A 13933-nucleotide genomic window follows, 5' to 3' on the forward strand; every position below is an offset into this window, starting at 1 on the left:
GACTTTAAATTAAAGCGTAAAGTAAATAACGATAATGAAATTGCGAATAATAAAAATGCGATAAAATAAACTTACGATAATTAAAAAGTACGATAATTAAAATTGCGATTAAATAACAATAAATAAAAGTGCGATAATTAGAAGTGCAATTAAATATAAAATAAAGGAAATTAAATATGAAATAAAAGAATTATGCTTATTTAAACTTCCGTAATCATGGTGTTTGACGTGTTGATTTTAGTTTTATGCCCGTGGGTTAATTGTCCTTTGTCCTGGATTATTTAATATGTCCGTCTGGTTTTTGTCCATAACAGTCCATCAGTCATAAATATAAATTGCAAGTGTCCTTGTCAAATTATTATTATACCCGAAGATAAATATTCCAACTAATTGGGGATTCGAATTGTAACAAGGTTTTAATACTTTGTTTAATGAATACACCAGGTTATCGACTGCGTGTAAACCAAGGTTTTACTACTTTGTTAACAATTACACCAATTACCCTTGAATGTAATTTCACCCCTGTTTTAATTATTCTAGTGGCTATTAATCCATTCCCGTTTCCGGTTAAATGAACGATTATTCGTACATATAAATACCCCGCCCATCGTGTCCGATCGAGTGTATATGGTAATTTATAGGGACGCCCAATTGTAAATCTTTATATTAACATTAACAAACTTTCATTTAGTTAAACAAATATAAAGCCCATTAATAGCCCATAGTCTAATTTCCACAAGTGTCGTTCTTTTGTCCAGTACAAAGCCCAATTACCCAATTTTAGTAATTAGCCCAACATCATGATTACTTCGTTTTAAATAAGCATAATAATAACTTAGCTACGAGACATTAATATAAAAAGGTTGAACATAACTTACAATGATTAAAAATAGCGTAGCGTTACACGGACAGAATTTCGACTTACACCCTTACAACATTCGCTAACATACCCTTATTATTAGAATTATAATTAAAATTAAAATTAAAATATAAATTATATATATATATTTTACGTATATATGAGAGAAGAGAGAAATAGAATATGAAATTTGATCAGAATTCGGTTTGCTTTATAGCCAGAAGTGAAATTTGGGGCTCCGCGACTCGCGGCAAAATCCCCTTCAAACTCCGCGAGTCGCGGAGATAGTATTTACAGCTCAGTCCTTGGAGTTTTCTCTGCCGACGGTTTTATATATATAAATATAATATATATATAATTAATATAATTAATTATATATTATATTATATTTATATACATAGTTAACTTGTAATTTTTAGTCCGTTGCGTCGAGCGTTAAGAGTTGACTCTGGTCCCGGTTCCGGATTTTCGAACGTCCTTGCGTACAATTTTATATTTTGTACTTTGCGTTTTGAATCTTGTACTCTTGTAATTTCGAGACGTTTCTTATCAATAATTGGAACCTTTTTGATTGTCTTTTGTACTTTTGAGCTTTTTGGTCGTTTGCGTCTTCAATTCGTCGAATCTGTCTTTTGTCTTCACCTTTTATTATTTAAACGAATATCACTTGTAAATAGAACAATTGCAACTAAAAGCTTGTCTTTGTTGAGGAATAATGCTATGAAATATATGTTCGTTTTTAGCATTATCAAGTATGCATGTAATGGAAGTCTCGATCGACATTTAAGTAGCAACGCTCTAACTTGGTCTCAGCGTATCAAAATATGTCTTGATGCTGCAAGGGGACTATGCTACCTTCATAATGACAATGGCACGCATCAAAGAGTTCTTCATCGTGATATAAAAAGTGCAAATATTTTACTAGATGAAAAGTGGAACGCTAAAATATCGGACCTAGGACTGTCCAAACTAGGACCCGTGAATCAGCAGCACACGGCTCTTGTCACCGGGATTGTGGGTACCATTGGTTACCTAGATCCGATGTACTTGGAAATGGGTGTACTGACAAAAGAGTCTGACGTATACTCTTTCGGCGTTGTCTTAATGGAAGTATTGTGTGGAAAACTATGTTTTCAGAGAAATGTCAACAATGCGTTATCAACTTTGGTGCAGACGTGGAAAAAGAGTTGTAAAACTGGGAAAGTGGAGCAGATTGTATTTCAAGATGATGTAATGCAACCTTTGCATCCAGATTGTTTGCGTACATTTTCTAAAATTGCATTGCAATGTTTGAATAAGTACCGTGAAGGCCGACCTTTGATGTCTGTTGTTGTAAATGAACTCGAGATCGCACTTAAACTTCAGGAGCCTCACAATCTCAAACTCTCACTACCGATCACAAAAACCGATCTTAGCTTTGCTGCGATCGAGTCACTGGAGTCGAAATCTAATGTTCAAGATCTTCAGAAAACTTCAAGATCACACTTTTCAGTAAATAAAAAAAGTTCCATTAAAGGGTCACAATCGTGTAAGTCTACCTCTGTGGGTAAATTCAAGGAGTTTAGTGATAATGACCAAGCAGATTGTGATACAGAAATTCATTCAGTAACAGGTCTATTAAATTGTACGTTTGTTAGTATTATTGTTTAATCATTTTTCCAGCTTATTAAATTGTGCAACCGTTCACACTTCTATATATTAATTGTTATATATTCTAGGTAATGGTAATATCGAAGTGAATGATGTTGAACCTTTGTGCAACTCATCTGTGTTCCCTAATGAGGGTGAGAGGCAACAGGAGGCTTGGGTATGCTGTGATGATTGTAATAAATGGAGACGTATATCAGCTATATTGGCACATTCGATTAATTTGACAGCAAGTAGATGATATGAGTCATTTTTTTTTTTTTTTTTTTTTTTTTTGTGACATAAGTTCTTTTTTGAGACTTTATATTTATTTACTCCATTTATTGGCTGCTACAAATTGAAGGATTTGTAAGGACAACACGGATATAGCCTTTGCTAACTGCTCAATCCCACAAGAGAAGTCAAATGATGATATCAACGAGGCTGTTTGACCCATTCTTAAGTAAAAGGGTCGATTTAGGTTACATTTTATCTCAAATGGTAAGTCTGGTCAAACAATTATTTTTTGCTGAATTGGGAAACGGGCGCACTTACTGTTGCCTTCAAATTTGAATTTGACCAACATGTTTTTTTTTCATTAGTTTATTAGTGAGTTTCTTATGAATATCAGTTTTAGAAGGTATACTCGTGAGGCAAAATCTACGGACAAATGGGTTGTAAGTCGCCCAAAGTGCATATAAAAATGCATGATGCCGTTATAATTTGTTTTATTTAGAAAATTTTGTATTATTATCGTAATAATGTAGTTTTGTCATCATTTATAACACTAAATATCCTGTGTAGTTTCTGGAAAAGGAAGATGATACTCCAAAGAAGAACAAAATTGTGTTCGTTGCCCCTACAGGAGATGACATCATGAACCGTAAGCAACTGGAGCAATACCTTAATGCACACCCTGGTGGGCCCAAACTATCGGAGTTTGACTGGGGAAGCGGTGAAAGTCCGAGGCGGTCAACAAGAATTAGTGAGAAGGTCAAGTCAACTCCACCCGCAGCAGAGAATGAATCCCCTAAGAAACGGGTCAGAAAGTCTTCAAGTTTAAAGAAGGATAAAACAGAGAACAAAGAGCTCCTGAACCAATCACCGACATTGAGGTTGAAATGAAGGAAGATGAAGAGGCTGAGAAAGAAGTTGAGGAAAAAGACGGAAATGCCCCTGATGAAACAGAAGGAAAAGAAACAGAGGATATCGAGAAGGATTCGGCGGATGATAAAAAAGATGGAACGTGTAAAATCCCACATGTACCCCTGTCAGATGATGTTAACGAAGTCTTTGAAAATAACCATGGAGAATTAATCCTTGTAGCAGAGCAAATGTCGAAAACTGAGGCTGAGAAAGATGGCGCAGTTGAGGGGCATAATGGTAATTTAAAAGGTGTTAAAAAGAAAAAAGTGGAAGCCGAAGAAGAAGGCGCGGTGGAGAATGATTGTCATGTGGAGGGTCAGTAAGGTCAAACTGCTAGCATATCCTGCTTTTTTGTTAATCTTGTACGGAGTAACTCTTTAAACTGATTAGTAACATAATTTTCAGTATGTATAACCTGTCATAGGATTAGGAGTCAGTTTTAGCAGGTGTCAGCGCTAGGCCACTAGCGCTGTATTTTAGAGAAGCCAAGTAAAGAGATCAATGATATTCAGTGTTTCGCAAGTTTGTTGTTACAGTTAGTGAATTATAGGTTGGCATAAATGATATATGAATTGTTGGAGTGTGGAGACGTTTAAACAACAAGAAAACAGGTTCAGGTGATCGATGCGACGCATTTTGACATGGATGCGGCGCATTCATGCAGCGTTTTATGCCGAAGGTTTTGGATGCGGGGCTTTTAACTAATATGGCGCATCAAATACGAGTGATGCGGCGCATCACCATCTCGATGCGGCACATCCAGTGCTGGTACTTGAATCTGAAACGTGGAAAACTATAGGGATGCGGCGCATCTCTTTCAGATGCGGCGCATCGCCTCTTTGTCAGCAATTTGGCAAGTTGCAACCTTTACATCCGAGCATGCTTTGGCCTCCTTTCACTTTAGGTGCAAAGTTAATCACTTTACACCTAAAATTAGGGCTGTGATCATGCCAATACAAGGTGGAAAGCATGGCTAGTTGGTTTATCTCTCATGATTGCTAGCACACTTGAAGATCAAGTTGATGTTTCATGGTGTTCTTGTTTACTCTATATATAGAACTCATTGTATGCAATTGTAACACACCACTCTCAAATATTCAGTAAATAAACGATCTCTAGTTGGTCCGTGGACTAAAGCAATCACAACGATTGCATATAACCACGTTATATCTTGTGTCGTTTTAAATTTCTTGCATTTTAATCTTTCGTTCATTAAGTGGGTTAAGTGATCTTGATAGTATCACTACTCGGCAAGTAATCTCGTAGAATTACTTGCGTTGTTTGGGTCCTAATATCTTAACAACCGGTATCTAGAGCGCAAGGTTTCGTTAAGGGAACGATGGCGGAAGATGGGAAGTTTAGAATAGACCGATTCGATGGGAGAGACTTTGGCTTTTGGAAGATGCAAATTGAAGATTACTTGTATCAAAAGAAGCTACACAAACCCTTGTTAGAGACCAAGCCCGAAAGCATGGACGATGCCAATTGGACGCTTTTGGATCGTCAAGCTTTGGGTGCTATTCGTCTTTCACTTGCTAAGAACTTTGCATACAACGTTGTGAATGAGAAGACGACATTTGCTTGCTTGAAAGCACTCTCTAACATGTATGAGAAACCTACAGCTGCAAATAAGGTATTTCTCATGCGTCAATTGTTCAATACTAAGATGAAGGAAGGTACGAGTGCAACGGATCATATCAATGAATTTAATAATATCGTTTCAAGGCTTGAATCGGTAGAGATTAAGTTTGATGATGAACTAAAAGCACTTATCTTGCTTTCATCATTATCGAAAAGTTGGTCGGGTACGGTTACCGCGGTTAGTAGCTCTACGGGAACTACTAAGCTAGCGTTTGAAGTAATAAGGGATTTGATTCTTGGTGAAGATACTCGTAGGAGAAACTCGGGAGAATCAACGTCCGGTTCTTTGTTAAGTACCGACAACCGGGGTAGGAAATTTGAACGCGGTGATAAGAAGGGTAGGAAGAAGTCTAAGAAGAGGAATTCATCGAAAGATAGAAGTGAAGTTACTTGTTGGGGTTGCAATCAAAAAGGGCACTTTCAAAGGAATTGCAAAAATGGTTCCGCGAAAGGTGTAAACTTGGCCGAAGGGGAAAGTGATGATGCACTTTTGTGTAGTGTTGAAAATTCTATGGAGTCTTGGATTTTGGATTCGGGAGCTTCGTTTCATGCTACTCATGTCAAAAGCATGATGAAGATTTTTCGTTCATATCAAGGCAAGGTGAGATTGGCGAACAACAAGCAACTCAACATAGAGGGCATTGGAGATGTTGTTTTGAAGACTACTCTTGGTTCTAATTGGATCTTGAAAAACGTAAGGTACATTCCTAAATTGAAAAGGAAACTTATTTCGGTTGGTCAATTAGATGATGAAGGTAACTCGGTTACTTTTGAAAACCGCCAATGGAAGGTGGTTAAGGGTAGTTGTGTAGTGGATCGTGGACATAAAGGGGAACTCTTTATATGGTTGAAGTGTTTGATGAATACACGGTGGTTGCTACGGTTAATGTTGAGTCCGAATCAACTCTATGGCACCGAAGACTCGGGCATATGAGTGAGAAGGGTATGAAGATGCTTGTTTCGAGTGGGAGAATTCCGAATTTGAAAAAGGTAGAACTTGGGTTTTGCGAACCATGTGTATATGGGAAGCAAAAGAAGGTGACTTTTGGGAAATCCGGGAATGCACCTAAGTTGGAGAAATTGGAGCTCGTTCATACGGATGTGTTTGGTCCAACCAATGTAGAATCACATGGAGGTTCTTGCTATTATGTCACCTTCATTGACGACTCCACTCGAAAGGTATGGGTTTATTTTCTTAAAGCTAAATCCGATGTATTTAATACTTTTGTGAAGTGGAAAGCTATGGTAGAAAATGAGACTAACTTGAAAGTCAAGTGCTTGAAGTCGGATAATGGAGGGGAATATGGTAGTCTTATGTTTAAAGACCATTGTGCAAAGCTCGGTATTAGAATGTTGAAAACAGTACCGGAGACACCACAACACAATGGGGTTGCCGAACGTATGAATCGTACGTTAAATGAAAGGGCTAAGAGTATGAGACTGCATGCAGGTTTGCCTAAGATGTTTTGGACGGATGCGGTTAATACAGCGGCTTATTTGATAAATAAGGGACCCTCAACACCTTTGGGTTTCCGAATTCCCGAGGAAGAATGGCAAGGTAAGAAGGTGAGCTATGGTCATCTTAGGATCTTTGGGTGTAATGCATATGTGAAGACCAAAGACGCGGATAGAGACAAGATTGAAGCTAAGTCAAAGAAGTGTATTTTCATAGGCTATGGTTAGGATGAATTGGGTTATCGTTGTTGGGATAACGAGGCTAGAAAAGTAATTCTTTCTCGCGATGTTACCTTTGATGAAGATTCGGTCTATGGCAAACCGGAAACGGGGAGTCCTAAACCAGGTCGTGTTACTTTTGACGATGTTTCTATTGATGATCTTGCAGGTTCTAGTGGGAGTACGGAAAACAATGAATTGCCAACAAACGGTGAGGTGTCGGAAAAAGCTAATGATGGGGATGATTCGGAAAGCGGTGATGATTCCGAACATAGTGCAAAGTCTAGTGATGAGGAGGACACAAATGAAACCGGTCCAACCATTCCAGTTACTCCTACACCAAGACGCTCGACTAGAGTGCCCAAACCTAATCTTAGGTATTCTCCATCAGCAAACTACTTGCTCTATACCGAGAATGGTGAACCCGAAAGTTACTTTGAGGCAAGAAAAACAAAAGAATCCATACAATGGGAGCTTGCCATGAAAGAAGAGATGGGATCACTTGAGAAGAACAAGACTTGGTACTAGTGAAGTTACCTCATGATAAAAGGGCATTGCAAAGCAAATGGGTGTATAGAATCAAGAATGAGTTAGATGGCAAGAGAATGTACAAGGCTCGTTTGGTAGTCAAAGGCTTTCAACAAAAGGAAGGGGTTGACTACAAAGAGATATTTTCACCGGTAGTTAAAATGACTACTATCTGTTTGGTACTTTCTATGGTTGCATCCGAAGACTTACATCTTGAGCAACTAGATGTAAAAACTGCATTTTTACATGGTGATCTTGTTGAAGAGATCTACATGAGGCAACCCGAGGGCTTTGAGGTAAAGGGTAAAGAGAAGTGGGTTTGTAAGCTAAAGAAAAGTGTGTATGGATTGAAGCAAGCACCTCGACAATGGTACTTGAAGTTTGACGAGTTTATGAAGAAGATTGGTTTCTTAAGATGTGAAGCGGATCACTGTTGCTACTTGAAGAAATTCAAGTCTTCTTACATAATCTTATTGTTGTATGTTGATGACATGTTGCTTGCAGGTTCTAACATGTCCGAAATTAACAAGTTGAAGGGATTACTTTCCAGAGAATTCGAGATGAAGGATCTCGGTGGTGCTAAGCAAATACTTGACATGAGTATTGTGCGTGATCGTGTGAAGGGTACTCTATACTTGTCTCAATCCAAATATATTGAGAAAGTAGTAGAGAGGTTCAACATGGAAGACTCAAAGGCTCGTTCTATGCCTTTGGGAAGCACCTTAAAATTATCGAAAAGTCAATCATCAAAGATGGTAAAAGACAAAATGGAAATGGAAAAGGTTCCATATGCATCGGCCGTGTGTAGTATTATGTATGCCATGGTTTGTACAAGACCCGACATTGCTCAAGCAGTGGGAGTTGTAAGTCGTTATATGTCTAATCCGGGGAAAGAGCATTGGGAAGCGGTCAAATGGTTGCTTCGTTATTTGAAAGGTACTTCTAATATGGGATTGTGTTTCTCTAAGAACAATCTCATACTTAGAGGTTATGCGGATGCTGATTTGGGTGGATGTGATGATTCGGGGAAAAGCACTACGGGTTATGTTTTCACAATGGAGAAGACGGCGATTAGATGGTTATCTCGATTGCAAAAGAGTGTTGCTTTGTCAACCAACGAAGCCGAATACATGGCTATTGCGGAAGCTTCTAAAGAGCTAGTGTGGTTGAAGAACTTCTTAGGCGAGTTAGGTAAAAGACAAGACTATTGCGTCTTGTATTGTGATAATCAAAGTGCGGTTCATCTTGGGAAGAATCCGGTGTTTTATAGTCGAACGAAACACCTCAAGATAAGGTATCATTTTATTCGACAACATATAAATGATGGCACTTTATTCTTGGAGAAAATCCTTGGTACGAAGAATCTTGCCGATATGTTTCTAAGGTGGTTACGACGGAGAAATTGAGGTTTTGCTTTACCTCAATTGGTCTTCTCATGAAGTGATGAGAGAAGACCCCAGCTAGAGATGTGAATGGTGTTACAAGTTTAACAAGTAGTATTGAAGACCTTTTATCGAAAGTCTACTCATCCGAAGAATGTGTTGAGCGTGCGTGTCCCAAATGATATGTGGCAGTAATCGAAGGTGGTTTAATGTTCTTGGTTAAAATCATTGATATGAATGGAGTTTTGTTCGAAGTCTCCAAGTGGGAGATTTGTTGGAGTGTGGAGACGTTTAAACAACAAGAAAACAGGTTCAGGTGATCGATGCGGCGCATCTTGACATGGATGCGGCGCATTCATGCAGCGTTTTATGCCGAAGGTTTTGGATGCGGGGATTTTACTAATATGGCGCATCAAACACGAGTGATGCGGCGCATCACCATCTCGATGCGGCACATCCAGTGCTGGTACTTGAATCTGAAACGTGGAAAACTATAGGGATGCGGCGCATCTCTTTCAGATGTGGCGCATCGCCTCTCTGTCAGCAATTTGGAAAGTTGCAACCTTTACATCCGAGCATGCTTTGGCCTCCTTTCACTTTAGGTGCAAAGTTAATCACTTTACACCTAAAATTAGGGCTGTGATCATGCCAATACAAGGTGGAAAGCATGGCTAGTTGGTTTATCTTTCATGATTGCTAGCACACTTGAAGATCAAGTTGATGTTTCATGGTGTTCTTGTTTACTCTATATATAGAACTCATTGTATGCAATTGTAACACACCACTCTCAAATATTCAGTAAATAAATGATCTCTAGTTGGTCCGTGGACTAAAGCAATCACAACGATTGCATATAACCACGTTATATCTTGTGTCGTTCTTACATTTCTTGCATTTTAATCTTTCGTTCATTAAGTGGGTTAAGTGATCTTGATAGTATCACTACTCGACAAGTAATCTCGTAGAATTACTTGTGTTGTTTGGGTCCTAATATCCTAACATGAATCATGTAATATGTGTATTGTATTGACTTGATCTTAAGCCCTTCTATTTCACATGCCTTTGTTTTTAGGGTAAATAACCATATTAACCATATCCATAAAATTCTGAAGCGGTCCCTCATAAGCCGTTGTGGGGTTTCAAATTATGAAGTGATGATTGCTGAGCTTCTGTTGAGAAGTTATCCCACATCGGTCATGGACAAAAACAAATGTATGCATATAAGTCAAAGGGGAAGTCCCTTTATCACCAATTGGTTTTAGAAAAGGATGGACTCTTGGACTTATGTGTTGTGCATGTTGTTAGTCTATACGATTTATCAATTCTGTCACGGTATCAGAGCTTAGGTAAATGGTTTTACAAAGCGAGTCCGAGTCAGGCCCCCATGTGTGTGCCGCCGTCTCTACAAAGAGATTGAGTCAGGCCTTCTTCTTGCTGCCATATCTACAACCGTTCCACGCCTCGATGTGGGGGGGGCGTGTTGGGAAGTTATCCCACATCGGTCATGGACAAAAACAAATGTATGCATATAAGTCAAAGGGGAAGTCCCTCTATCACCAATTGGTTTTAGAAAAGGATGGACTCTTGGACTTATGTGTTGTGCATGTTGTTAGTCTATACGATTTATCAATTCTGTCAGCTTCACATGCTCATTTTCTGTAGTTTTGCGCTGTCGAAAGAAGTGTTGCAATGAAGTTGTGGAGTTGCTGGTAAGAGCCGGAAAAGATATAAAATTATAAAAAAATATTGATTTCCATCTAGATTTTGATTTTATTACCAAAAAGGTAAATAACTCATGTTCTGTGTTAGTTTAATTGGTTTATTATTATATGCTAAGTTTAGATTAATTAGTATTTATTTATTAGTTACGTTAAATTGTTAGCTAAAGTTTAAAATAAATAGTTGTTATGCTCTTAGAAGTGGTCTGTTTATAAGACCGACTATTTTGGTTAGGTAGTGGCCAAGAAAAGAATTAGTCTCACTGATTTTATGGTGCACGTGGAAGAGTTGATGTAGTCCATGTACCAATTTTTAGTAGTGGGTAGTCACTTGTGCTATTTCTATGCTTATGTAAAGGCTAAATATAAGCCATCTATTTACATGAATAAACACAGAAGAAGTTACAATGTAGCCGATATACAAACATTTGTTCTTTATTTGTACCACTTTTCTTTCTTATGTAAGTTGATTTTATTTTTATATTTAAGTAATAGGGGCCTGTAGTCTAACAATTGGTATCAGAGCTATGGAGCGTCTTCAACTAGGGTCATATTGTTCGTGGGATGAAACTGAAGCGGGGACAAGAAATCGTTATAACCGGGTGGGTTTGTTTTCTTGGGTGGTGTTAGAGTTTCAAGAGAAGAAATTAAACCGGGGACAAGAAATCGTTAGAGCCCGTGGCCAGGGTTTATTTTCTTGGGTGGTGGAAGAATTTCTTGGAGGAGATTGATCCGGAAAAGTTGAAGTTGCCAAAAGTAAATTTGTTCGTGAAAAGAGACTAACCGGTGGAGGTACTGAAAACGTTATTGCGTGTTTGGCTTGTTTTCTTGGGCGGTGTAAAAGGCTCTTGGAACAAACTTGATTCGAACGTGGTTGAAGTGAACATTGTAGCTATGGAGGTTCAAATCGTGGTGACTTTGGACGTGGCCGGGGGAGAGGCCGTGGGTCCGGGAAGAGTCGAGATGGTTTTGAACGTATCCGGGAAAGCCGCGCTATATGTCACAAGTTTGGTGGATGAGTAGCGGGGACAAACCAATTAAGGGGGTGATTGTTAGTTTAATTGGTTTATTATTATATGATAAGTTAAGATTAATTAGTATTTATTTATTAGTTACGTTAAATTGTTAGCTAAAGTTTCAATAAATAGTTGTTATGCTCTTAGAAGTGGTCTGTTTATATGACCGACTATTTTGGTTAGGTAGTGGCCAAGCAAAGAATTCTCACTGATTTTATGATGCACGTGGAAGAGTTGATGTAGTCCATGTACCAATTTTTAGTAGTGGGTAGTCACTTGTGCCATTTCTATGCTTATGTAAAGGCTATATATAAGCCATCTATTTACATGAATAAACAAAGAAGAAGTTACAATGTAGCGGATATACAAACTTTTGTTCTTTATTTGTACCACTTTTCTTTTTTCTGTAAGTTAATTTTATTTTTATATGTAAGTAATAGGACCTGTGGTCTAACATTCTGCACATGTAATTTGTTTGAAACATCATTGGAGGTCAACTAAAGAGACTTGGTAACCAACAATGGCTTTTTTAAACAAACCATGTAAGGTAGAAAATGGTAATCAAGAGATGACGTAGGATGACATATGCAGTGACATATGTAGAGAAGGTTGACTTTAAGTGAATAGCTGTAATAAGCTTTAATTTAACTAATATACCTTATTACAAATTTGCATACAATTTTGTGAATTAGGCATCTGCATCTCTTTTCTAGTTTTACAATTGCGATTTATTATAGTTATAAAGTAATAACAGTTGGGTTCAAATAACAGCAAACAACATATATCTTAATAATATAGTTACATAACACCACTGTTAATATTCATAATCATTTGTATTAGTTGAACAAGTTAGACAAATATAATAAGGTGGTTTAAACACTTATTTTATGAACTAGTGACGGGAGCATCTAGTTTAACACATATCGTGTTGACTTTGGGAACCTTGGTTAGTGGAACAATCAAGTTAAGTGGTTATCTTCATTGAGCATCCTCTTTGAACTTGTACATTAAACTCTCATCCAATTAATGGAGTCCTTCATGAAGGAGTTTGAACATCTGAAAATCCAGCTCACAGAGATAAAATCAGCCACTCACAACTTTGATCAAACGAAAGTTATTGGATCCGGTGGTTTCGGAAAGGTTTATAAAGGAGAATTGTCTCATTCTAAAGGGCAAGGCCTTGTTGCATACAAGTGTCTTGACCGTCAATATGGACAAGGAACCCCCGAATTCCGGAAAGAGATTATGACGCTTTCCCGTTACTCGCATGAAAATCTCATTTCTTTACTCGGATTCTGTGACGAGGATAATGAGAAGATCTTGGTTTACGAGTACGCGTCTAATGGTAGCCTCGATCGCCATTTAAGTAACACTGAGCTCATGTGGTCTCAACGTATCAAAATATGTCTTGATGCTGCAAGGGGACTATGCTACCTCCATGAGGACAACGGCGCACATCAAAGAGTTCTTCATCGGGATATAAAAAGCGCAAACATCTTATTGGATGATGAATGGAATGCTAAAGTTGCTGACATGGGTCTCTCCAAACTAGGGCCCGCAAATCAGAAGTACACGGCTCTTGTTACCGGCATTGTAGGTACCATCGGGTACCTAGATCCAATGTATCTTCAAATGGGTCTCCTAACGAAAGAGTCGGATGTATACTCTTTCGGAGTTGTCTTAATGGAAGTTTTGTGTGGAAAACTATGCTTTCAGATCGACAATGGTACGTTTTCAACTTTAGTTCATATGTGGAAACAGAGTTACAAAAAGGGAAAGTTGGACGAGATTATCTTTCAAGGCGTGATGCAACCAATGGATGTAAATTCTTTGCAAATATTTTCAAAAGTTGCGTTCCAATGTTTGAACAAGCATCCTGAAGGTCGGCCATCAATGTCTTTTGTTGTTAAAGAACTCGAGACCGCACTTGAACTTCAGGAGCCACACGATCTCAAACTGCCAAAGGAGTATGAGGTGATACTTAAGGCTGCAGTATCCCAGATTCAGTACAAATCCATAAAAGGGTTCGAAAAGCATCTGTTTGATGGGGTCTTCCTTAACGGTGGTAAAACGGTAATTAGCTAATTCTTATTCTATTTTATATTTGAAAAGAAAAAATGGGAGGAGTTAGATTTGATGATTCAAGGTATATAAGTAACAGATCATTTAACTTCTATTTTTTTAACGGCAGGACATTCAAGTGTTTTTTTATATATCCCTTAGGGTTAATTAGCTACTTCATTTACTGTTTTCTTTAGTATATACTAGTAATAGTAATAAATTCTAATTTATATCTTTATTATGACATCTTATCTTATGTCAAGATAAACATGAAGGGAACTT

The 13933-nt window shown here is 38.0% G+C and overlaps 2 protein-coding genes across 3 annotated transcripts; both read left to right on the forward strand.

The window, feature by feature from the left end:
• Window positions 1-1579: 1579 nt before the first annotated feature.
• LOC139887597 (receptor-like protein kinase HERK 1) lies at window positions 1580-2747 on the forward strand. Its single transcript, XM_071870673.1, has 2 exons — window positions 1580-2471; window positions 2578-2747. The coding sequence occupies exons 1-2, from the start codon at window positions 1580-1582 to the stop codon at window positions 2745-2747; spliced, it is 1062 nt and encodes a 353-aa protein (XP_071726774.1).
• A 103-nt stretch (window positions 2748-2850) lies between these two features.
• Window positions 2851-4179, forward strand: LOC139890556 (methyl-CpG-binding domain-containing protein 10-like). Of its 2 annotated transcripts, none has more exons than XM_071873430.1 (2): window positions 2851-2986; window positions 3290-4179. In XM_071873430.1, the coding sequence occupies exons 1-2, from the start codon at window positions 2912-2914 to the stop codon at window positions 3608-3610; spliced, it is 396 nt and encodes a 131-aa protein (XP_071729531.1). In that variant the 5' UTR covers window positions 2851-2911; the 3' UTR covers window positions 3611-4179. Both variants share the same exon structure in this region, with proteins under 2 accessions (XP_071729531.1, XP_071729532.1).
• Window positions 4180-13933: the final 9754 nt, after the last annotated feature.

The sequence above is a fragment of the Rutidosis leptorrhynchoides genome, chromosome 2, assembly GCF_046630445.1.
Source record: "Rutidosis leptorrhynchoides isolate AG116_Rl617_1_P2 chromosome 2, CSIRO_AGI_Rlap_v1, whole genome shotgun sequence".
NCBI lineage: Eukaryota > Viridiplantae > Streptophyta > Magnoliopsida > Asterales > Asteraceae > Rutidosis > Rutidosis leptorrhynchoides.